Source organism: Triticum urartu, chromosome 5A (genome assembly GCF_056163025.1).
Source record: "Triticum urartu cultivar PI428250 chromosome 5A, HENAU_Tu73, whole genome shotgun sequence".
Lineage (NCBI taxonomy): Eukaryota > Viridiplantae > Streptophyta > Magnoliopsida > Poales > Poaceae > Triticum > Triticum urartu.
In genome coordinates this window covers 421,863,924-421,887,075 of record NC_141877.1, presented here as the reverse complement: position 1 = coordinate 421,887,075, position 23,152 = coordinate 421,863,924, and the positions used below count along the sequence as shown (strand labels likewise).

Here is a 23,152-nt window from a genome sequence, read left to right as displayed (position 1 = left end):
TCAAATCAAGCCACGTATGCGGGAGCACGGATGGGCACACGGGAGGGGAGCAGGCAAGTCTCGTCCCTTCCCTGCTCGCTGAAATGCAACGGCGGAAAAATTCCCGCGCTATTTTCTCCTACCGCGCGCTCCAAACCGCACCCCGCCGATCCGCGCTTCCTCCGGTCAACCAATAGCAGCCAACCTCTTCCCATCCAACGGCTGAAGCCATCGCCCGCACACTTCACGCGGATCAGTCCCGAATCCGACGGCTCGCGCACCATCCCCCCTCCCTCCCAGCAGCCAGCAAACGCTATATATAATCCCCTCCAGCAGCCTCCCACCAATCCAAACCAATTCGGCTGCATCCCTCCCAGAGAAAAATCCCCAATTCCTTCGTCCTACTCCTCGCGAGACGCGCACAGCAGAGCCGAGAGGGAGAAGATGTCCGGGCGCGGCAAGGGCGGCAAGGGGCTGGGCAAGGGTGGGGCGAAGCGCCACCGGAAGGTGCTGCGGGACAACATCCAGGGGATCACCAAGCCGGCGATCCGGCGGCTGGCGCGGAGGGGCGGCGTGAAGCGCATCTCGGGGCTCATCTATGAGGAGACCCGTGGCGTGCTCAAGATCTTCCTCGAGAACGTCATCCGCGACGCCGTCACCTACACTGAGCACGCGCGCCGCAAGACCGTCACGGCCATGGACGTCGTGTACGCGCTCAAGCGCCAGGGCCGCACCCTGTACGGCTTCGGCGGTTAGGGGATGGCTAGCTTGGCTTCAGTGTGTCTATCAGGTCGCCGCTCTGCGAATGCTCGTGCTTGTGGTTTAATTTAAAATGCTTGTTATGAGAAAATGCTACCTGGATTTGTTTCTCTGTTCAATATCGTCAGTCCGGTCACAACTTCTGATTTGCTACCGTTTGAGTTTGTGAAATTCTTTTCATTCGGTTCTCCGAAGCTAACTTGGCAAATTTGTGATCGGGATTTATCTACCATTTGCATTTTTGCATCTCTAGATTGTAATATGAAACTCTGAAACTGAATTGCAGTGTGGTTTTCTCGTGAGGATGCTCATAGGTCATAGCTGCATTTTTCTGAAAGCTGCTACTGGAACTGTGCTCTGACGCTACGAAAGCATTTACTCTGTAATAGGCAACATCTCTGAGACAAAACTTCCTGCTGCAAGCTCCGGTGGTGGCATGAGAAGTTATTTTGTCACAAGTGTTACAATAAAATAAAATAAAAATCCAGTAAAGAAAAAGGAAATATTTTTTTTGGTTAATGCGGCTGGCATACAGAACTTGACCTGTTCTGGCACCAATGGTTGCCTTTAGAACGACACAGTATTTCTTCTCCTTGTTTTGCTAATTTTGTAAATCTAAGCAACATAAGATTTGCACACTACTTAGTCAAGAAATCACAGTATTTTGGTATTTCAGCATTAACAACTTCAATTTCTAGTATTCAGGTTATATAAAGTGATTTCAGAATGGGAACTGTTGGAGTACAAGACTAGGGAGGTGTGGGTGATTCCTTGTCCATAATCTTTCTTTTTTTGCATCGAACTAGGGAGCTTTGTTACTTAAGTAACATTCGATTACAATCTCCCGAAGGCAACTAACAAGCAACGCTGGACTTTGATGAAGACAACTCTGTGCCACATCTAATGTACAAGCGAGCTGGGCACATTGATGAGCGGGGACATTCACTGTTCTCCCGACATGAGTAACCGAAAAGGAAGCAAAACTAGGTACTATCTCCTGCAATTCCTTCAAGATAGGTGTTACAATCGAGTGAGAATTGTTGCACGAATTCGAGAGGTTGACTAAATCCAGACAGTTGACCTCCATGATCACATGTGAGTAGCCTCTGAGTTGCGATGATTACCCCTCCCAAAAAGCCATAAGTTTAGAAATAAATGGACCTGAGACTCCCGACAGGGGTTTAGTCCATGCGTCGAGGAAAGCAAGATGAGACCGGGCAACACCACCCACCCCACCCTTTAGTGCATCGGCATTAAGTGATCCATCGGTGTTAATGGTGATCCAACCTGGATCATGTGGCCTCTATCATATTCTTCTTCCATCTTGCCGGGTGTTCCAACAACGCCAAAGTTTCATGCACCCATTTCATCACTTGTACAGGTTCATACCCGTCTTTGTCATGCGTTCATCGATTGCGTGAGGACCAAATGGAGTGCATAATTGTGATAATCTTGCATCTATCAACATTAGTGAACATGTGATCAAGCAAGATATCCTTCGCCAAGAATCTAGATGCAGTCTCGATAAACGCAAATCAAACCGGCATCTCGCTACAATCCGATTTTTTTGCGTGAGTGCAACAAATCAAAGCGTGCATCAAGTCCTTGTCCATGGCCTGCCACACATCACATAGGACTAGTTGTCTAATATGTCTATACTTCAGATTAACCGAGTCTGGGAGAATACCTCAAAGCACCCTCCACCAAACGACCCGGACTTTAGGTACAACACGAAGCTTCCAAACCACAGTCCATCGATGTGAGGTTTCTGTAATCCCCCTTCCTACGGAGAAGTAAGATCATTGCGAGTCACTAGAGGACGATACGCCGACTTTATAGAGCAACTACCATATTTTGCAAAAGTCCATGCTAATGAGTCTTCACAACCAGATGGATTGAGAGGGGTATTAAGAATAGCTTCGGCGCCTGGGTTGAAAAAGTTTTGCCGAAAAACTTCCAAGTTTTAATTTTCCATATAGTCGTCAATCAAGTACGAAACATTGTTAAGTGGGGCAACACCCGTTTGCCCTATTGGCTTCAAAGTAGCATTGTTCATAATCAAAGGATCTGTCCATGTCGAGGTCGTTATACCATCACCAACCTGATGGATTAGATCAGTCTACATTGCCTTCTTTCCAGCCATGATGGTCTTCCAAGTTGCCGACGCATGCAGTGGAGCCGTGGCATGAAGAAAATTCGAGTGGGGGAAATATTTACCCTGCAACACTCTAACACAAAGGAACTCCAAAGTAGTCAACAAGCGCCAACCATGTTTACTGACCATTGCTAAGTTAAAACAATGGAAGTCCGTGAATCCCATCCCGCCCTTGATTTTTGGTTCAACAAGCTTCTCCCATGATATCCAACATAGGGATCTTTTATCCACAGAGTTTGCTCAACAATATTTTTCGATGCATGATGTTAAACCTTTGGATAGCTTCTTAGTTAATAAGAAATAACTCATACTTGTAAGTTGAGATGACATGAATAATTGATTTAGTAAGAACCTATCTAGCCTCACATGCTAGATTCCTGCTCGACCATCCCTGCATTTTGCTTTGAATTCTCTCATTTATGTGATGAAAAGTACCACTAGTAATTTCGCCAACCGATGTCGGAAGTCCTAGATAGTATTCCGAAAATGCTTCAACAGAAATACCAAGTGTGTGTTTCAAGGACTCCCGGAATGGTTGCAAAGTGTTTCCACCAAAAAAGGTGGAGTTCTCCTGGTAACTGCCTACCTTGAACACTTAGCATAGACCTAAATAATCTCATTGAGTTTGTATGCACTTTTTGCCTTAACGTTGAGAAACATCAATCTGTCATCAATAAACAACAAATGATTAACCCAAGGTGCATGGATGTATGCCTCTATTCAATACGTGCTCCACCAAAACGATTCAATAATGAACTAAGGCCTTGAGCACAAAGAAGGGATAGATACGGTGACATGGGGTCCCCTTGACAGAGTCATCTGGATGGAGTGAAATATGGTAAGAAATCACTGTTCACCTTTATAGTGAACCTCACCGGAGGTCATACATGTCATCACCAATCTGGCAAACAATCATTGAAGCCTAATTTGTACATGATAACCTCAAGATAATGCCACTCGACCCTATCATAGGCTTTGATCATATCCAATTTAATGGCACAAGAAGCATTTTTGCCTTTCTTCCGCCTCTTAGTAGCATGAACACTCTCATAGGCTACAAGCACATTGTTCATGCTCAAACGACCTAGTACAAAGGCCCTTTGTTCTTCACCTATAACCTCATCAAGAATAACTCGAGCCCTGTCAGCCATAGCGCTGTCAACAATTTTATATAAAACATGACATAGAGGTATAGGCCGGTAATGAGAGATTTTTTGTGGGTGCCGTATGATACGTCTCCAATGTATCTATAATTTTTGATTGTTCCATGCTACTATATTATCCATCTTGGATGTTTTATATGCATTTATATGTGATACGTCTCCAACGTATCTATAATTTTTGATTGTTCCATGCTATTACATTATTTGTTTTGGTTGTTAATGGGATTATTTATACACTTTTATATTATTTTTGGGACTAACCTACTAATCCAAGGCCCAGTGCAAATTGCTGTTTTTTTGCCTATTTCAGTGTTTCGCAGAAAAGGAATATCAAACGGAATCCAAACGAAATGAAACCTTCGGGAGAGTTATTTTTGAAACAAACATGATCCAAGGGACTTGGAGTAGACGTCAAGAAAGAAACGAGGTGTCCACGAGGCAGGAGGGCGCGCCTGCCCCCCGGGCGCGCCCCCACCCTCGTGGGCCCCTCACAGCTCCACCGACCTACTTCTTCCTCCTATATATATCCATATACCCCGAAAACATCCAGGAGCACCACGAAACCCTATTTCCACCACCACAACTTTCTGTACCCAAGAGATCCCATCTTGGGGCCTTTTTCGGAGCTCCGCCGGAGGGGGAATCGATCACGGAGGGCTTCTACATCAACACCATAGCCTCTCCGATGATGTGTGAGTAGTTTACCACAAACCTTCGGGTCCATAGTTATTAGCTAAATGGCTTCTTCTCTCTCTTTGGATCTCAATACAATGTTCTCCTCGATCTTCTTGGAGATCTATTTGATGTAACACTTTTTGCGGTGTGTTTGTCGAGATCCGATGAATTATGGGTTTATGATCAAATTTATCTATGAACAATATTTGATTCTTCTCTGAAATATTTTATGTATAATTGGTTATCTTTGCAAGTCTCTTCGAATTATCAGTTTGGTTTGGCCTACTAGATTGATCTTTCTTGTAATGGGAGAAGTGCTTAGCTTTGGATTCAATCTTGCGGTGTCCTTTCCTAGTGACAGCAGGGGCAGCAAGACACGTATTGTATTGTTTCCATCAAGGATAAAAAGATGGGGTTTATATCATATTGCTTGAGTTTATCCCTCTACATCATGTCATATTGCCTAATGCGTTACTCTGTTCTTATGAACTTAATACTCTAGATGCATGCTGGATAGCGGTCGATGTGTGGAGTAATAGTAGTAGATGCATAATCGTTTCGGTCTACTTGTCGCGGACCTGATGCCTATATACATGATCATGCCTAGATATTCTTATAATTATGCAGTTTTCTATCAATTGGTCGACAGTAATTTGTTCACCCACCGTAAAACTTATGCTATCTTGAGAGAAGCCACTAGTGAAACCTATGGCCCCCGGGTCTATCTTTTATCATATAAGCTTCCAATCTATTTTATTTTGCAATCTTTACTTTCAATCTATATCATAAAAATACCAAAAATATCTATCTTATTATTATTATTATTATTATTATTATTATTATTATCTCTATCAGATCTCACTCTCGTAAGTGACCGTGAAGGGATTGACAACCCCTTTATCGCATTGGTTGCGAGGTTCTTATTTGTTTGTGTAGGTACGAGGGACTTGCGTGTAGTCTCCTACTGGATTGATACCTTGGTTCTCAAAAACCGAGGGAAATACTTACGCTACTTTGCTGCATCGACCAACGCAGTGCTCAAGAGGTAGCAAGAAGGATTTCTGGCGCCGTTGCCGGGGAGATCTACTCACAAGTCAATACATACCAAGTACCCACCACAAACTCTTATCCCTCGCATTACATTATTTGCCATTTGCCTCTCATTTTCCTCTCCCTCACTTCACCCTTGCCGTTTTATTCGCCCTCTTTTTTCCGTTCGCCTTTTTGTGCTTGCCTCTTGCTACCACCATGTCTGAAATTGGGGAGGTTATCGTTGATAAGGATAGTGGTAATAACATGGAAAACTTTGATGCTTTTGTTGATCCTCCTAAAGAACCTACTATTTTACACACTAAAAAGTTTCGGATTGGTAGTGGTAATATTATTGGAAAAGGAGTTATTCAAGATTTCTTTACTTGTGTCGGTTCTTTACCTACTATGGGAGGGTCTATTCTCCATAGAACTAGTAGTTTTGCGGATGCTATATCTTTTCTCATAGTTGAACTTGAAAGACAATTTATTCATATGCACCCTTGCATCCAAAGGATTTTTCTAGAATTTTCTAATATTGAGCACTCTTCTGTTAAGCGAGCAGCTACTATCTTTTTAGCTCATGAGTTCATATTTATAATGAAAGAATCCAATGAAATTTTTGCGCATTATAGGGTGGACGCCGGCCGTCCTCCCATAGAAGCAATCCTTTTTTTATCAAGAAGACATAATGCGCTTACGATCCTTAGATCATGTTGCTTTTAGCGAAAACCTTAGAAAGAACGTTCCTACCGATGTTCTTGTTGATAGTATTTCTGAACTTAATAATAATTTTGCCATCCAAAATAATGGATTGGTTTTTTCCCATGAACAAAGGCTCATGACTTTTTGCCAAAAGAATGCCTGTAATGATGAATTGGTTGTGCAATATGAGGGGCCAAAGGAGGAACCAATACCTCCTGAACTTGATCTTGGGGACTTTTGTCCCATTAAATTTAGCCCTTTTGATTACTTTTGCTTGCCACAAAGAAATCTTGCTACTGAACGTAGGGAGTATGAGATGAGTTTGTGCGATCTACCTTATCATTATCATGGCAATACCTAGATCCATTCTTGCTTTTATGCCTAGCTAGGGGCGTTAAACGATAACGCTTGTTGGGAGGCAACCCAATTTTATTTTTGTTTCTTGCTTTTTGGTTCTGTTTAGTAATAAATAATTCATCTAGCCTCTGTTTAGATGTGGTTTTATGCTTTTAATTAGTGTTTGTGCCAAGTAGAACCTTTGGGAAGACTTGGGGGAAGTTTTTGCGATCTTGCTGTAAAAAACAGAAACTTTAGCGCTCACGAGATTTGCTGCCATTTTTTTACTGGAGAGTGAGATTAGGTTGATTCTCTTTGAAGATTATTAATAGACAAATTCCTCACATCCACCAATTTATTTCAGAATTTTTGGGGTTATAGAAGTATTCGAAACCTACAGATTACTACAGACTGTTCTGTTTTTGACAGATTCTATTTTTTGTGTGTTGTTTGCTTATTTTGATGAATCTATGGCTAGTATCGGAGGGTATGAACCATACAGAAGTTGGAATACAGTAGGTTTAATACCAATATAAATAAAGAATGAGTTCATTACAGTACCTTAAGTGGTGGTTTGTTTTCTTATACTAACGGAGCTCATGAGATTTTCTGTTGAGTTTTGTGTTGTGAAGTTTTCATGTTTTGGGTAAAGATTTGATGGATTATGGAACAAGGAGTGGAAAGAGCCTAAGCTTGGGGATGCCCAAGGCACCCCAAGGTAAAATTTAAGTACAACCAAAAGCCTAAGCTTGGAGATGCCCCGGAAGGCATCCCCTCTTTCGTCTTCTTTCATCGGTAACTTTACTCGAGGCTATATTTTTATTGACCACATGATATGTGTTTTGCTTGGAGCGTCTTGTATGATTTGAGTCTTTGCTTTTTAGTTTACCACAATCATCCTTGTTGTACACACCTTTTGGGAGAGACATACATGAATTGGAATTTATTACAATACTCTATGTGCTTCACTTATATCTTTTGAGCTAGATAATTTTGCTCTAATGCTTCACTTATATCTTTTAGAGCACGGTGGTGGTTTTATTTTAAAGAAATTATTGATCTCTCATGATTTAATTATATTATTTTAAGAGTCCTTTAGAACAACATGGTAATTTGCTTTGGTTATGAAATTAGTCCTAATATGATAGGCATCCAAGATGGGTATAATAAAAACTATCATAGAAAGTGCATTGAATACTATGAGAAGTTTGATACTTGATAATTGTTTTGAGATATAAAGATGGTGATATTAGAGTGTGCTAGTTGAGTAGTTGTGAATTTTAGAAATACTTGTGTTAAAGATTGCAAGTCCCGTAGCATGCACATATGGTAACCGTTGTGTAACAAATTTGAAACATGAAGTGTTATTTGATTGTCTTCCTTATGAGTGGCGGTCGGGGACGAGCAATGGTCTTTTCCTACCAATCTATCCCCCTAGGTGCATGCGCGTAGTGCTTGGTTTTTGATGACTTGTAGATTTTTGCAATAAGTATGTGAGTTCTTTATGACTAATTTTGAGTCCATGGATTATACACACTCTCACCCCTCCATCATTGCTAGCCTCTTCGATACCGTGCATTGCCCTTTCTCACCTAGAGAGTTGGTGCAAACTTAGCCGGTGCATCCAAACCCCGTGATATGATACACTCTATCACACATAAACCTCCTTATATCTTCCTCAAAACAGCCACCATACCTACCTATCATGGCATTTCCATAGCCATTCCGAGATATATTGCCATGCAACTTTCCACCGTTTCATTTATGACACGCTTCATCATTGTCATATCGCTTTGCATGATCATGTAGTTGACATCGTATTTGTGGCAAAGCCACCATGCATAATTTATCATACATGTCACTCTTGATTCATTGCCCTTCTCGGTACACCACCAGAGGCATTCATATAGAGTCACATTTTGTTCTAGTATCGAGTTGTACTCATTGAGTTGTAAATAAATAGAAGTGTGATGATCATCATTAATAGAGCATTGTCCTAAATAAAAAAAAGAAGAGAAAGGCCAAAAAAAGAAAGACCCAAAATAAATAATTAAAAAGGGACAATGCTACTATCGTCTTTTTCCACACTTGTGCTTCAAAGTAGCACCATGATCTTTATGATAGAGAGTCTCTTGTTTTGTCATTTTCATATACTAGTGGGAATTTTTCATTATAGAACTTGGCTTGTATATTCCAACAATGGGCTTCCTCAAATGCCCTAGGTCTTCGTGAGCAAGCAAGTTGTATCACACCCACTTAGTTTCTTTTGTTGAGCTTTCATACATTTATAGCTCTAGTGCATCCGTTGCATGACAATCCCTACTCCTTGCATTGACATCAATTGATGGGCATCTCGCTAGCCCGTTGATTAGCCTCGTCAGTGTGAGACTTTCTCCTTTTTGTCTTCTCCACATAACCCCCATCATCATATTCTATTCCACCCATAGTGCTATATCCATGGCTCACGCTCATGTATTGCATGAAAGTTGAAAAAAGTTTGAGATTACTGAAGTATGAAAAAATTGCTTGGCTTGACATCGGAGTTGTGCATGATGAGATCATTCTTGTGTGACGAAAATGGAGCATGACCAAACTATATGATTTTGTAGGGATGAACTTTCTTTTGCCATGTTATTTCGAGAAGACATGATTGCTTAGTTAGTATCCTTGAAGTATTATTATTTTTATGTCAATATTAAACTTTTGTCTTGAATCTTTTGGATCTAAACATTCATTCCATAATAAAGAAAATTACATTGGGAATTATGCTAGGTAGCATTCCACATCAAAAATTCAGTTTTTATCATTTACCTACTCGAGGACGAGCAGGAATTAAGCTTGGGGATGCTTGATACGTCTCCAACGTATCTATAATTTTTGTTTGTTCCATGCTATTATATTATTATTTTTTGGATGTTAATGGGCTTATTTATACACTTTTATATTATCTGTTTTGGATGTTCCATGCTATAATTTTTGATTGTTCCATGCTATTATATTACCTATGATACGTCTCCGTCGTATTTACTTTTCCAAACACTTTTGCCCTTGTTTTGGTTTCTAACTTGCATGATTTGAATGGAACTGACCCGGACTGACGCTGTTTTCAACAGAATTGCCATGGTGTTATTTTTGTGCAGAAATAAAAGTTCTCAGAATGACCTGAAAATCAACGGAGATTATTTTTGGAATATATAAAAATACTGGAAGAAAGATCCAAGTCAGGGCGCCCACAGCCTGTCCACGAGGGTGGGGGGCGCGCCCCCCTGCCTCGTGGGCCCCCTTACGCTCCACCGACCTCAACTCCAACTCCATATATTCGTGTTCGAGGAGAAAAAAAATCAGAGAGAAGGATTCATCATGTTTTACGATACGGAGCCGCCGCCAAGCCCTAAATTCTCTCGGGAGGGCTGATCTAGAGTCCGTTCGGGGCTCCGGAGAGGGTAATCCGTCGCCAGCGCCATCATCAACCTTCCTCCATCACCAATTTCATGATGCTCACCGTCGTGCGTGATTAATTCCATCATAGGCTTGCTGGATGGTGATGGGTTGGATGAGATTTATCATGTAATCGAATTAGTTTTGTTAGGGTTTGATCCCTAGTATCCACTATGTTCTGAGATTGATGTTGCTATGACTTTGCTATGCTTAATGCTTGTCACTAGGACCCGAGTGCCATGATTTCAGATCTGAACCTATTATGTTGTCATGAATATATGTGAGTTCTTGATCCTATGTTGCAAGTCTATAGTCACCTATTATGTGTTATGATCCGGCAACCCCAAAGTGACAATAATCGGGACCACTCCCTGTGATGACCGTAGTTTGAGGAGTTCATGTATTCACTATGTGTTAATGCTTTGGTCCGGTACTCTATTAAAAGGAGGCCTTAATATCCCTTAGTTTCCAATAGGACCCCGCTGCCACGGGAGGGTAGGACAAAAGATGTCATGCAAGTTCTTTTCCATAAGCACGTCTGACTATATTCGGAATACATGCCTACATTACATTGATGAACTGGAGCTAGTTCCGTGTCACCCTAGGTTATGACTGTTACATGATCGATCGCATCCGGCATAATTCTTCCATCACCGATCCAATGCCTACGAGCTTTTCACATATTGTTCTTCGCTTATTTACTTTTTCACTGCTACTGTTACCATCACTATAAAACCCCAAAATATTACTTTTGCTATCGTTACCTTTTGCCACCGTTACCACTACTATCATATTACTTTGCTACTAAATACCTTGCTGCAGATATTATGTTTCCAGGTGTGGTTGAATTGGCAACTCAGCTGCTAATACTTGAGAATATTCTTTGGCTCCCCTTGTGTCGAATCAATAAATTTGGGTTGAATACTCTACCCTCGAAAACTGTTGCGATCCCATATACTTGTGGGTTATCAAGAACATTTTCTGGCGCCGTTGTTGGGGAGCATAGCTCTATTCTTTGAGTCACTTGGGATTTATATCTGTTTATCAATATGAAGAACTTGAAAGATCCAAGAACCAAGATTTATCCCTCAACTACGAGGGGAGGTAAGGAACTGCCATCTAGCTCTGCACTTGATTCACCATCTGTTATGAGTAAACTTGCGACACCTACACCTGCTATTCATTCTGATATGTCGCATGTTACTGATGATGCCACTTCCGCTTTGCATGATGCTTATGATGAAACTACTTCTATGCTTGATACTATTGAGCCACTTGGTGAATTTCTTGAAGAACAACTTGCTAGGGCTAGAGAGAATGAAATTATTGAAACTGATAATATTAATGAAAGTGATGATGAAGATTCTCCCCCTATATATGAATTGCCTGTTGTTCCTGAGGGTTATGTTATGGATGAAGAAACTGCTAGAGACTTTCTTGCCTGCAATGACAGAAGTGATCTTAAGAAACTATTAGCTAAGCTTAAAGAAAAAACTCTGAATGCTAGAATGAAATATGATCCTGCTTATGCTACTTCACCTATCTTTATTACTGATAAGGATTATGATTTCTCGGTTGATCCTGATATAATTACTTTGGTTGAATCTGATCCTTTTTATGGCTATGAATCTGAAACTGTTGTGGCACATCTTACTGAATTAAATGATATAGCTACCCTGTTCACTAATGATGAGAAAACTCGCTACTATTATATCCTTAAATTATTTCCGTTCTCATTAAAGGGTGATGCTAAGATATGGTTTAATTCTCTTGATCCTAGTTGTGTGCGTAGTCCCCAGGATGTGATTTACTACTTCTCTGCTAAATATTTCCCCGCTCATAAGAAACAAGCTGCTTTAAGGGAAATATATAATTTTGTGCAAATTGAAGTAGAGAGTCTCCCACAAGGTTAGGGGAGGATTCTTCAATTACTTAATGCTTTGCCTGATCATCCTCTCAAGAAAAATGAAATACTTGATATCTTTTATAATGGACTAACTGATGCTTCCAAAGATTACCTGGATAGTTGTGCTGGTTGTGTTTTCAGGGAAAGAACAATTGATCAAGCTGAAATTTTATTGAATAATATGTTGACTAATGAAAATAATTGGACACTTCCTGAACCAACTCCTAAGCCAACTCCGAAGAAAAGGGGTATTCTATTTCTCAGTCCTGAAGATATGCAAGAGGCAAAGAAATCTATGAAAGAAAAAGGTATAAAGGCTGAAGATGTTAAGAATTTACCTCCTATTGAAGAAATACATGGTCTTAATTTGCCGCCTGTTGAAGAAATACATGGTCTCGATAACCCGACACAGGTAGTAAAGGTAAATTCTCTCTATAGATATGATAAAGCTGAAATCCCTCCTGCTAAGTTTGCTAGCCAATGTTTGGATGAATTTGATAACTTTATGGTTAAGCAAGAATATTTTAATGCTTATGTTGGTAGACAATTGAAACACAATGCTTATATGATTGGACACTTGAGTGATTATATGGCTAACGTTAAAGGTGAACTTAAACTTATTAGTAAACATGCTTCTATGGTTACCACTCAAGTAGAACAAGTACTTAAAGCTCAGAATGATTTGCTCAATGAATTGAATAGTAAAAATAATGACTTTGCTGTTAGAGTTGCAACTAGAGGAGGTAAAGTGACTCAGGAACCTTTGTATCCTGAGGGTCATCCTAAGAGAATTGAGCAAGATTCTCAGAGAATTAATATTGATGCACATAGTCCTTCTAAGAGGTAGAGAAAGAAAAATGATAGGACTTTGCATGCTTCTAGTGAACATGTTATTGACACACCTGAGAATCCCAATGATATTTCTATTTCTGATGCTGAAACACTAGCTGGTAATGAACATGAACCTAGTGATAATGTTAATGATGATGTTCATGTTGATGCTCAACCTAGTAATGGTAATGATGTAGAGATTGAACCTGTTGTTGATCTTGATAACCCACAATCAAAGAATCAACGTTATGATAAGAGAGACTTTGTTGCTAGGAAGCATGGTAAAGAAAGAGAACCATGGGTTCAGAAACCCATGCCTTTTCCTCCTAAACCATCCAAGAAAAAGGATGATGAGGATTTTGAGCGCTTTGCTGAAATGATTAGACCTATCTTTTTGCATATGCGTTTGACTGATATGCTTAAAATGAATCCTTATGCTAAATATATGAAGGAAATTGTTACTAATAAAAGAAAGATACCGGAAGCTGAAATTTCCACCATGCTTGCTAATTATACTTTTAAGGGTGGAATACCAAAGAAACTTGGAGATCCAGGAGTACCAACTATACCATGCTCCATTAAAAGAAACTATGTTAAAACTGCTTTATGTGATCTTGGAGCCGGTGTTAGTGTTATGCCCCTCTCTTTATATCGTAGACTTGATTTGAATAAGTTGACACCTACTAAAATATCTTTGCAAATGGCTGATAAATCAACTGCTATACCTGTCGGTATTTGTGAGGATGTGCCTGTTGTGGTTGCAAACGTTACTATTTTAACAGACTTTGTTATTCTTGATATTCCCGAGGACGATAGCATGTCTATTATTCTTAGAAGACCCTTTTTGAATACTGCAAGGGCTGTTATTGATTGCACCAAAGGAAATGTCACTTTTCATGTTAATGGTAATGAGCATACGACACACTTTCCGAGGAAACAACCTCAAGTCCACAGTATCAATTCTATTGGAAAAATTTCAACAATCAGTATTGGAGGTTTTGAATTTCCTCTTCCTACTGTCAAGAACAAATATGATATTCTTATTGTTGGGGACATGCATATCCCCGTTGAGGTAACCTAGTGTTATTCGAAAATTCTCCGGTTTCATGTTATTCGAAATGAGTTTGTTAACAAGACCTGATCAACGTTGTTAGTGGATTCCTTTTGATGAGCATGAGATGGATGAATTTAGAAAACACAACTCTCTATATCCTCTTTTTACTTTTTGTTATTTATATTAAATAAAGCAAAAATAGTATTTTCTGTCTGTTTTTTGAATTATCGATGCAATAAAAAATACCCCGAAAATACAAGTTCTCCAAATGCCCTGAAAATTAAATATGATTTTTCTAGAATATTTGAGAATATCTGGCACTGAAAACACAGCAGAGGGAGCAGCCACGTGCCCACGAGGGTGGAGGGCGCGCCCACACCCCTGGGCGCGCCCCTGCCTTGTGGACCCCACATGGGTCCCCTCCACTTATTCCAGCTACCACACACTCCTTCCTCCCAAAAAATTACTAGCCATCTCAAACCCGAGTCCAAGCTCATCTTGCTGCAATTTTCGATCTCCTTGCTCAAAGCTCCATTCAGAAAACTGCTTTGGGGGATTGTTCTTTGGTATGTGACTCCTCCAATGGTCCAATTAGTTTTTGTTCTAGTGCTTTATTCATTGCAAAATTTTGCTACTTAGGTGACCCTGCTCTTGAGCTTGCATGTCACATTTATGTGGTCAAAAGTAGTTTTGATGCATGATATTGCCTCTAGGCACTTGTAGGAGTAGTTGCTATCAATATTGTTGAGTTTGGTTCACTTTTATTTTGAGTTACTAAAAATTTCAGAAATTTTTCAGAGGAAGAAATATGTTTAGGAAAATGTATCAAGGTGGTTCTTCAAGGAAGCAAGCACGCATGCCCGCAATACGCGATGCGGACGAGGAACCACCAAGAGAAGCTCAAGTGCGGCCTTGTGAATGGCTGTCAGACGATTTCATGGTCGGAGTAGGAATTAAGGAGGAATTTGATGCATATGTGCGTAATGCTGAACTTGAGGGCTTCATGCTAGACAAGTGCCCTCAATACTATCACCTAACTGATTCCTTTGTGAGAAGATTCAAATTTTCATCTTCACGTAATTCTCACACTGTTCTATTTGATCTTTATGATAAATCTTATACCATGGACCTAGAAGATTTTAACACTGCTTGTAAACTTCCACAGTGGGGTAATGTTAGTGAACCTCGCAAATCTGAATATAGAGACTTTCTTGCTAGTATAACTGTGGGGGAATCTAGGGAAATCATGCAAGCTACCATAGGGAGCATTCATTTTCCTGCTATACATTATTTCGCTCTCTTCATAGGTAGGTGCATAAATGGTAAGGATGAAGCATGCCACATGTGTGTCCCTGATCTTAGTGTTCTCAAGAGCGTTGTATTAGGAGATAGACAATACAACTTGGGGGCCATTGTTGCACGTAGGTTGCATAATAATCGTATTCATGGAGATTTATTTATTGGAATTTATGCAACTCGTATAGCTAACTTTCTTGAGATACCCATACGTGGATATGATATTGAGTTGCCTCCTGCTTATTTAGATTATGATGCTATGGTTCGTCATCAGTTTATTGAGAGGAACGACCAGTCCCTCTAGTACTGACTAATCTTTGACAGACGACACACCTATCACGTCACTCTCCCTGCTCCCGCTTTCTTTGTCTTTCAGGCAAAGAGGTGATATTTTATAACCAGGGAGGAGGCGACCGAGTACGAGAGGAGGGCGGAGGCAGCTCGCCTCCAAGCTGCAGCTCATCAGGCAATTGCCGTTGCATCTCAGTATGACCCCAACTACAACTTTGGATATCCGCCAGCCCAGCCATGGCCATAGACCAACTTAGGCCAAAAGCCTAAGCTTGGGGGAGTATGTATTTCTCACCATATTACATTCATGTTCACACACTCATGCTAGTTGTCGGTGCTCATACTTTTTTACTGTAATATCCATGCTAGTTTATTTTCCTTTTTATGCTTTCTTCTTGTGTGTTTGATAAACCTTAAGAAAAAACAAAAAAAAATTAGTTGTAGCTTTTTAGCTAGTTTACTTTCCATGCTTGTAGTGGTAGTAATTAAAAAGAAAACCTAAAAAGATTTCTCGTTCTTCTATTGCTTGTTGGGAGCTTCCCCGTGTAAATAGTTTTGTTTCTTTTCTTTGGGTGTCGAGAGGAGAAGATAATAATGAAAATGTTGAGTGGCTCTTATATGCATTATTGTTGATCTAACAAAGAGGCCTTATTACCTTGTCTTCTCTCTTGAATTGAATGCTTGCAGATTCCAGCTTAGTCCAATGCACGTGCACTATTATTATTATCCACACTATTCGGTCGTGCAAGTGAAAGGCAATAATGATGATTATATGATGAACATATTGAGATGATAAAAGCTGGTATGAACTCGACCTCTCTTGTTTTTGTAAATATGATTAGTTCATCATTCCTGATTTAGCCTATTATGAATAAACATGTTTGCAATGACAATCATAGATTATAGTTGCTTATGCCATGCTTAATTAGCTAGGAGTTTATAATGGTTTACCTTGCGTGCCAACATGCTATTAAAACGGTTGTGATGTGGTATGATAGGGTGGTATCCTCTTTTGAACGATTCGAGTGGCTTGACTTGGCACATGTTCACGCATGTAGTTCAAACAAAATCAACATAGCCTCTACGATATTTATGTTCATGGTGCATTATATCCTACTCATGCTTGCATTCGGTGTTCATTAATTTTAATGCATGTTCATGACTGTTGTCGCTCTCTAGCTGGTCGCTTCCCAATCTTTTTCTAGCCTTCACTTGTACTAAGCGGGAATACTGCTTGTGCATCCAATTCCATAAACCCTAAAGTTGTTCCATATGAGTCCACCATACCTACCTATATACGGTATCTACCTGCCGATCCAAGTAAATTTGTACATGCCAAACTCTAAACCTTCAAATAAACATTCTGTTTTGTATGCTCGAATAGCTCATGTATCAACTAGGGTTGTCTGTATCTTCCATGCTAGGCGGGTTATTCTCAAGAGGAGTGGACTCCGCTCCTCACACATGAGAACATGGCTGGTCACCGGGATGCCCAGTCCCATGCTTTATGCAAATCAAATCAAAATAACTGCAAACAAAACTCCTCCAGGATTTTTGTTAGTTGGAGGCACTCATTGTTTCGAGCAAGCCATGGATTGATGCTTGTTGGTGGAGGGGGAGTATAAACTTTACCATTCTGTTTGGGAACCGCCTATAATGTGTGTAGCATGGAAGATATCGAGATCTCTCGGTTGTTATGCTGACAATGAAAGTATACCGCTCAAAATATTATTCATATCTATTTCAAAACCGAGCTCTGGCACCTCTACAAATCCCTGCTTCCCTTTGCGAAGGGCCTATCCATTTACTTTTATGTTGAGTCATCATCCTCTTATTAAAAATCACCAGTTGGACAGCACCGCCGTCATTTGCATTCATTACTTTTAGTTTACATTGAGTATGACTTGACTGGATCTCTTTTACCATGAATTACAATGTCTAGTCAGTCCTTGATCTTTAAAGGTGCTCTGCATTTATGTTTTGCGGTCTCAAAAAGGGCTAGCGAGATACAATCTTGTTATATCATATCATGATTGTTTTGAGAAAGTGTTGTCATCCGAGATTTATTATTATTGCTCGGTAGTTGATTATGCCATTGATATGAGTAAACATGAGACCTAAGTGTTACTGTGAATATGGTTAGTTCATAATCTTTGATGAAAACCTGAATGCTGGCTTTACATATTTACAACAACAAGAGCAAACAGAGTTTGTAAAAGTTTCTCTTTATCACTTTCAGTTTATCAACTGAATTTCTTGAGGACAAGCAAAGGTTTAAGCTTGGGGGAGTTGATGCGTCTCCGTCGTATCTACTTTTCCAAACACTTTTGCCCTTGTTTTGGACTCTAACTTGCATGATTTGAATGGAACTAACCCGGATTGACGCTCTTTTCAGCAGGATTGCCATGGTGTTATTTTTGTGCAAAAATAAAAGTTCTTGGAATGACCTGAAAATCAAGGGAGATTATTTTTGGAATATATAAAAAATACTGGAAGAAAGATCCACGTCAGGGGGCCCACACCCTGTCCACGAGGGTGGGGGGCGCGCCTACCCCCTGGGCGCGCCCCCTGCCTCGTGGGCCCCCTGACGCTCCACTGACCTCAACTCCAACTCCATATATTCGTGTTCGGGGAGAAAAAAATCAGAGAGAAGGATTCATCGCGTTTTACGATACGGAGCCGCCGCCAAGCCCTAAACTCTCTTGGGAGGGCTGATGTGGAGTCCGTTCGGGGCTCCAGAGAGGGGAATCCGTCACCATCGTCATCATCAACCTTCCTCCATCACCAATTTCATGATGCTCACCGCCGTGTGTGACTAATTCCATCGTACGCTTGCTAGAGGGTGATGGGTTGGATGCGATTTATCATGTAATCGAGTTAGTTTTGTTAGGGTTTGATCCCTAGTATCCACTATGTTCTGAGATTGATGTTACTATGGCTTTGCTATGCTTAATGCTTGTCACTAGGGCCCGAGTGCCATGATTTCAGATCTGAACCTATTATGTTTTCATGAATATATGTGAGTTCTTGATCCTATCTTGCAAATCTATAGTCACCTATTATGTGTTATGATCCGGCAACCCCGAAGACAATAATCGGGACCACTCCTAGTGATGACCGTACTTTGAGGAGTTCATGTATTCACTATGTGTTAATGCTTTGGTCCGGTACTCTATTAAAAGGAGGCCTTAATATCCCTTAGTTTCCAATAGGACCCCGCTGCCATGGGAGGTAGGACAAAAGATGTCATGCAAGTTCTTTTCCATAAGCACGTATGACTATATTCGGAATACATGCCTACATTACATTGGTGAACTGGAGCTAGTTCTGTGTCACCCTAGGTTATGACTGTTATATGATCGATCGCATCCGGCATAATTCTCCATCACCGATCCAATGCCTACGAGCTTTTCACATATTGTTCTTCGCTTATTTACTTTCCCGCTGCTACTGTTACCATCACTATAAAACCCAAAAAATATTACTTTTGCTACCGTTACCACTACTATCATATTACTTTGCTACTAAATACCTTGCTGCAGATATTAAGTTTCCAGGTGTGGTTGAATTGACAACTCAACTGCTAATACTTGAGAATATTCTTTGGCTCCCCTTGTGTCGAATCAATAAATTTGGGTTGAATACTCTACCCTCGAAAACTATTGCGATCCCCTATACTTGTGGGTTATCAACCTACTAACCCAAGGCCCAGTGCAAATTGCTGTTTTTTTTGCCTATTTCATTGTTTCGCAGAAAAGGAACATCAAACGGAATGAAACCTTCGGGAGAGTTATTTTTGGAACAAACGTGATCTAGGGGACTTGGAGTAGACGTCAAGAAAGAAATGAGGTGGGCATGAGGCAGTTGGGCGCGCCTCCCCCCCGGGCGCGCCCCACCCTCGTGGGCCCCTCGCAGCTCCACCGACCTACTTCTTCCTCCTATATATATCCATATACCCCGAAAACATCTAGGAGCACCACGAAACCCTATTTCCACCGCCGCAAACTTCTGTACCCAAGAGATCCCATCTTGGGACCTTTTCCAGAGCTTTGCCGGAGGGGGAATCGATCACGGAGGGCTTCTACATCAACACCATAGCCTCTCCAATGATGTGTGATTAGTTTACGATAGACCTTCGGGTCCATAGTTATTAGCAAGATGGCTTCTTCTCTCTCTTTGGATCTCAATACAATGTTCTCCTCGATCTTCTTGGAGATCTATTTGATGTAACTCTTTTTGCGGTGTGTTTGTCGAGATCCGATGAATTGTGGGTTTATGATCAAGTTTATCTATGAACAATATTTGATTCTTCTCTGGAATCTTTTATGTATGATTGGTTATCTTTGCAAGTATCTTCGAATTATCAGTTTGGTTTGGCCTACTAGATTGGTCTTTCTTGCAATGGGAGAAGTGCTTAGCTTTGGGTTCAATCTTGCGGTGTCCTTTCCCAATGACAGCAGGGGCAGAAAGGCCCGTATTGTATTGTTTCCATCGAGGATAAAAAGATGGGGTTTATATCATATTGCTTGAGTTTATCCTTCTAGATCATGTCATCTTGCCTAATGCGTTACTCTGTTCTTATGAACTTAATACTCTAGATGCATGCTGGATAGTGGTCGACGTGTGGAGTAATAGTAGTAGATGCAGAATTATTTTGGTCTACTTGTCGCGGACGTGATGCCTATATACATGATCATGCCTAGATATTCTCATAATTATGCACTTTTCTATCAATTGCTCAACAATAATTTATTCACCTACCGTAATACTTATGCTATCTTGAGAGAAGCCACTAGTGAAACCTATGGCCCCTGGGTCTATCTTTTATCATATAAGTTTCCAATCTATTTTATTTTGCAATCTTTACTTTCAATCTATATCATAAAAATACCAAAAATATCTATCTTATTATTATTATCTCTATCAGATCTCACTCTCGTAAGTGATCGTGAAGGGATTGACAACCCCTTTATTGCGTTGGTTGCGAGGTTCTTATTTGTTTATGTAGGTACGAGGGACTTACGTGTAGTCTCCTACTGGATTGATACCTTGGTTCTTAAAAACTGAGAGAAATACTTACGCTACTTTGCTGCATCACCCTTTCCTCTACAAGGGAAAACCATCGTAGTGCTCAAGAGGTAGCAATATGCTATTTTATATTATTTTTGGGACTAACCTATTAACCTAGAGCCCAGTGCCAGTGCCAGTTTCTGTTTTTCCTTGTTTTTGTGTTTCGCAGAAAAGGAATATCAAACGGAGTCCAAATGAGCTGAAAATTCTTTAATTTTTTATTGACTAGAAGAAGCCCCCGAAGCAAAAGATTGGGCCAGAAGAGTCCTGAGTCAACGACAAGGGTGGAGGGCGCGCCCCCTGCCTTGTCCTTGACTAGTGGGACCCCCTAGCGTGAAACCGATGCCAAAACTTCCTATAAATCTAGAAACCCCTAGAAAGAAATCTAGATCGGGAGTTCCACCGCCGCAAGCCTCTGTAGCAACAAAAAACCAATTGGGAGCCTGTTTCAGCACCCTGCCGGAGGGGGAAACCATCACCGGTGGCCATCTTCATCATCCCGGTGGTCTCCATGACGAGGAGCGAGTAGTTCACCCTCGGGGCTGACGGTATGTACCAGTAGCTATGTGTTTGATCTCTCTCTCTCTCTCTCTCGTGTTCTTGATTTGGCACGATCTTGATGTACCGTGATCTTTGTTACTATAGTTGAATCATATGGTGTTTCTCCCCCTCTACCTTCTTGTGATGAATTGAGTTTTACCTTTGAGGTTTCACTATTATCGGATTGAATACTATTATGGATTTGAGAACACTTGATGTCTTGTGTGAGATACTCGTGGTGACAATGGGGTGTTCTATTGATTCACTTGATGTATTTTTTGGCACTCACCTCGCGGATTCTCGAGGTGACATTGGGGTAATCTATGCATAGGGGTCGATGCATGTTTTCGTCCTTGTTTCTCTGGTAGAAAACTCGGGGCACTCATTGAGGTTCTTTATGTTGGATTGAATATTATGAATCTGAAGTTGTTTCATGCATATCGTATAATTGACCCACGGATACTTGTGGTGACATTGGAGTATCTAGGTGACATAGGGTTGATTGGTATGTGTCGTATGGTGTTATTTTACTATGAACTCTAGGGCTATTTGTGACACTTATGAAGGAAATATGCCCTAGAGGCAATAATAAAGTTGTTATTTATATTTCCTTATATCATGATAAATGTTTATTAGTCATGCTAGAATTGTATTAACCGGAAACTTAGTACATGTGTGAATACATAGACAAACAGAGTGTCACTAGTATGCCTCTACTTGACTAGCTCGTTAATCAAAGATGGTTAAGTTTCCTAACCATGGACAAAGAGTTGTCATTTAATGAACGGGATCACATCATTAGAGAATGATGTGATTGGCTTGACCCATCCGTTAGCTTAACACTTTGATCGATTAATTTACTGCTATTGCTTTCTCCATAACTTATACATGTTCCTGTGACTATGAGATTATGCAACTCCCGAATACGGAGGAACACTTAGTGTCGGGACCCCAATTCCAAGTCACATCGATCTAGCCGGTAACACCCCATATCACTTTGCAGCCTCATGCACGGTATTCCCACGGGTGTCGCCTTACCCTGGCCCGGGACCGTTTGCACCTTTTGGCTCACGTATATGATTGTGTCGCTAGCATCCATATGACAAAGAACCCGGGCCGACATGGCTAGTCGTGAACCCAAAGCGGCACTAACCCATGGGGACAGGCATACATGATTCACATCGAGCATGTCGATCAGCAGCGTGTGAATCCGGACTGTAGCACTGGGCTAACAGGACTCTAGGAACCCGGGCTGTAGCAGGCTAGGCAGGACTCCGGATGTCACCGCGTGACATTTCCCCGAAGGGACAGACACAGGAACGAAGTGAAGCACATGCCGGCCAGTCAAGTGTCCTGAGCAGTAGTGCTGGGCTAGCAGGACTCCGGTGAACCGGGCTGTAGCGGACTACTATGGCTCAAGGAAGCACTAGTCTACATTTCCCCATAAGAGAGACTGCCAAGGATAAACAACTAGATTGTCGGATCCCACACATAGCAATACATGTCACACGTACGCATAACATGCAAGTATGTGTTGTACAACATGGCATCACAACATAACGCAGACTCATATAGATAAAGACCCAGAAGAGCCACATAGCATAAAATACAAACAGGGGTCACATGACCCATCATTCAGAGCATACAAGCAACGGAAGCATTACATGTCTGAGTACAGACAACTACAAAAGGAAAAAGGATGAGAAGCCTGACTATCTACAAGTCCCTCCCAAGGGTACGAGATCGTAGCTGAGGTAACAAGCTACTCGTTGAAGTCCAAGCGGTACTACTAGTGAGACAAATGTCTCACCTGCAAAACATAAATAAAGCAAACGTGAGTACGAAGGTACTCAGCAAGACTTACATCAGATCCTATCATACATGCATTTGTATCAAGAAGGTAATGTGGGGTTTAGTTGCAGAAG

The 23,152-nt window shown here is 40.9% G+C and overlaps 1 protein-coding gene across 1 annotated transcript; it reads left to right on the top strand.

The window, feature by feature from the left end:
* Positions 1 to 326: 326 nt before the first annotated feature.
* LOC125556106 (histone H4) lies at positions 327 to 857 on the top strand. Its single transcript, XM_048718899.2, has one exon. It carries the CDS (start codon positions 424 to 426, stop codon positions 733 to 735), a length of 312 nt encoding a protein of 103 aa, XP_048574856.1. The 5' UTR covers positions 327 to 423; the 3' UTR covers positions 736 to 857.
* The last annotated feature ends 22,295 nt before the right edge of the window (positions 858 to 23,152 follow it).

Coding starts and splice junctions, on each gene's coding strand:
- LOC125556106 (XM_048718899.2), top strand. CDS start 424: ATGTCCGGGCGCGGCAAGGGCGGCAAGGGGCTGGGCAAGGGTGGGGCG.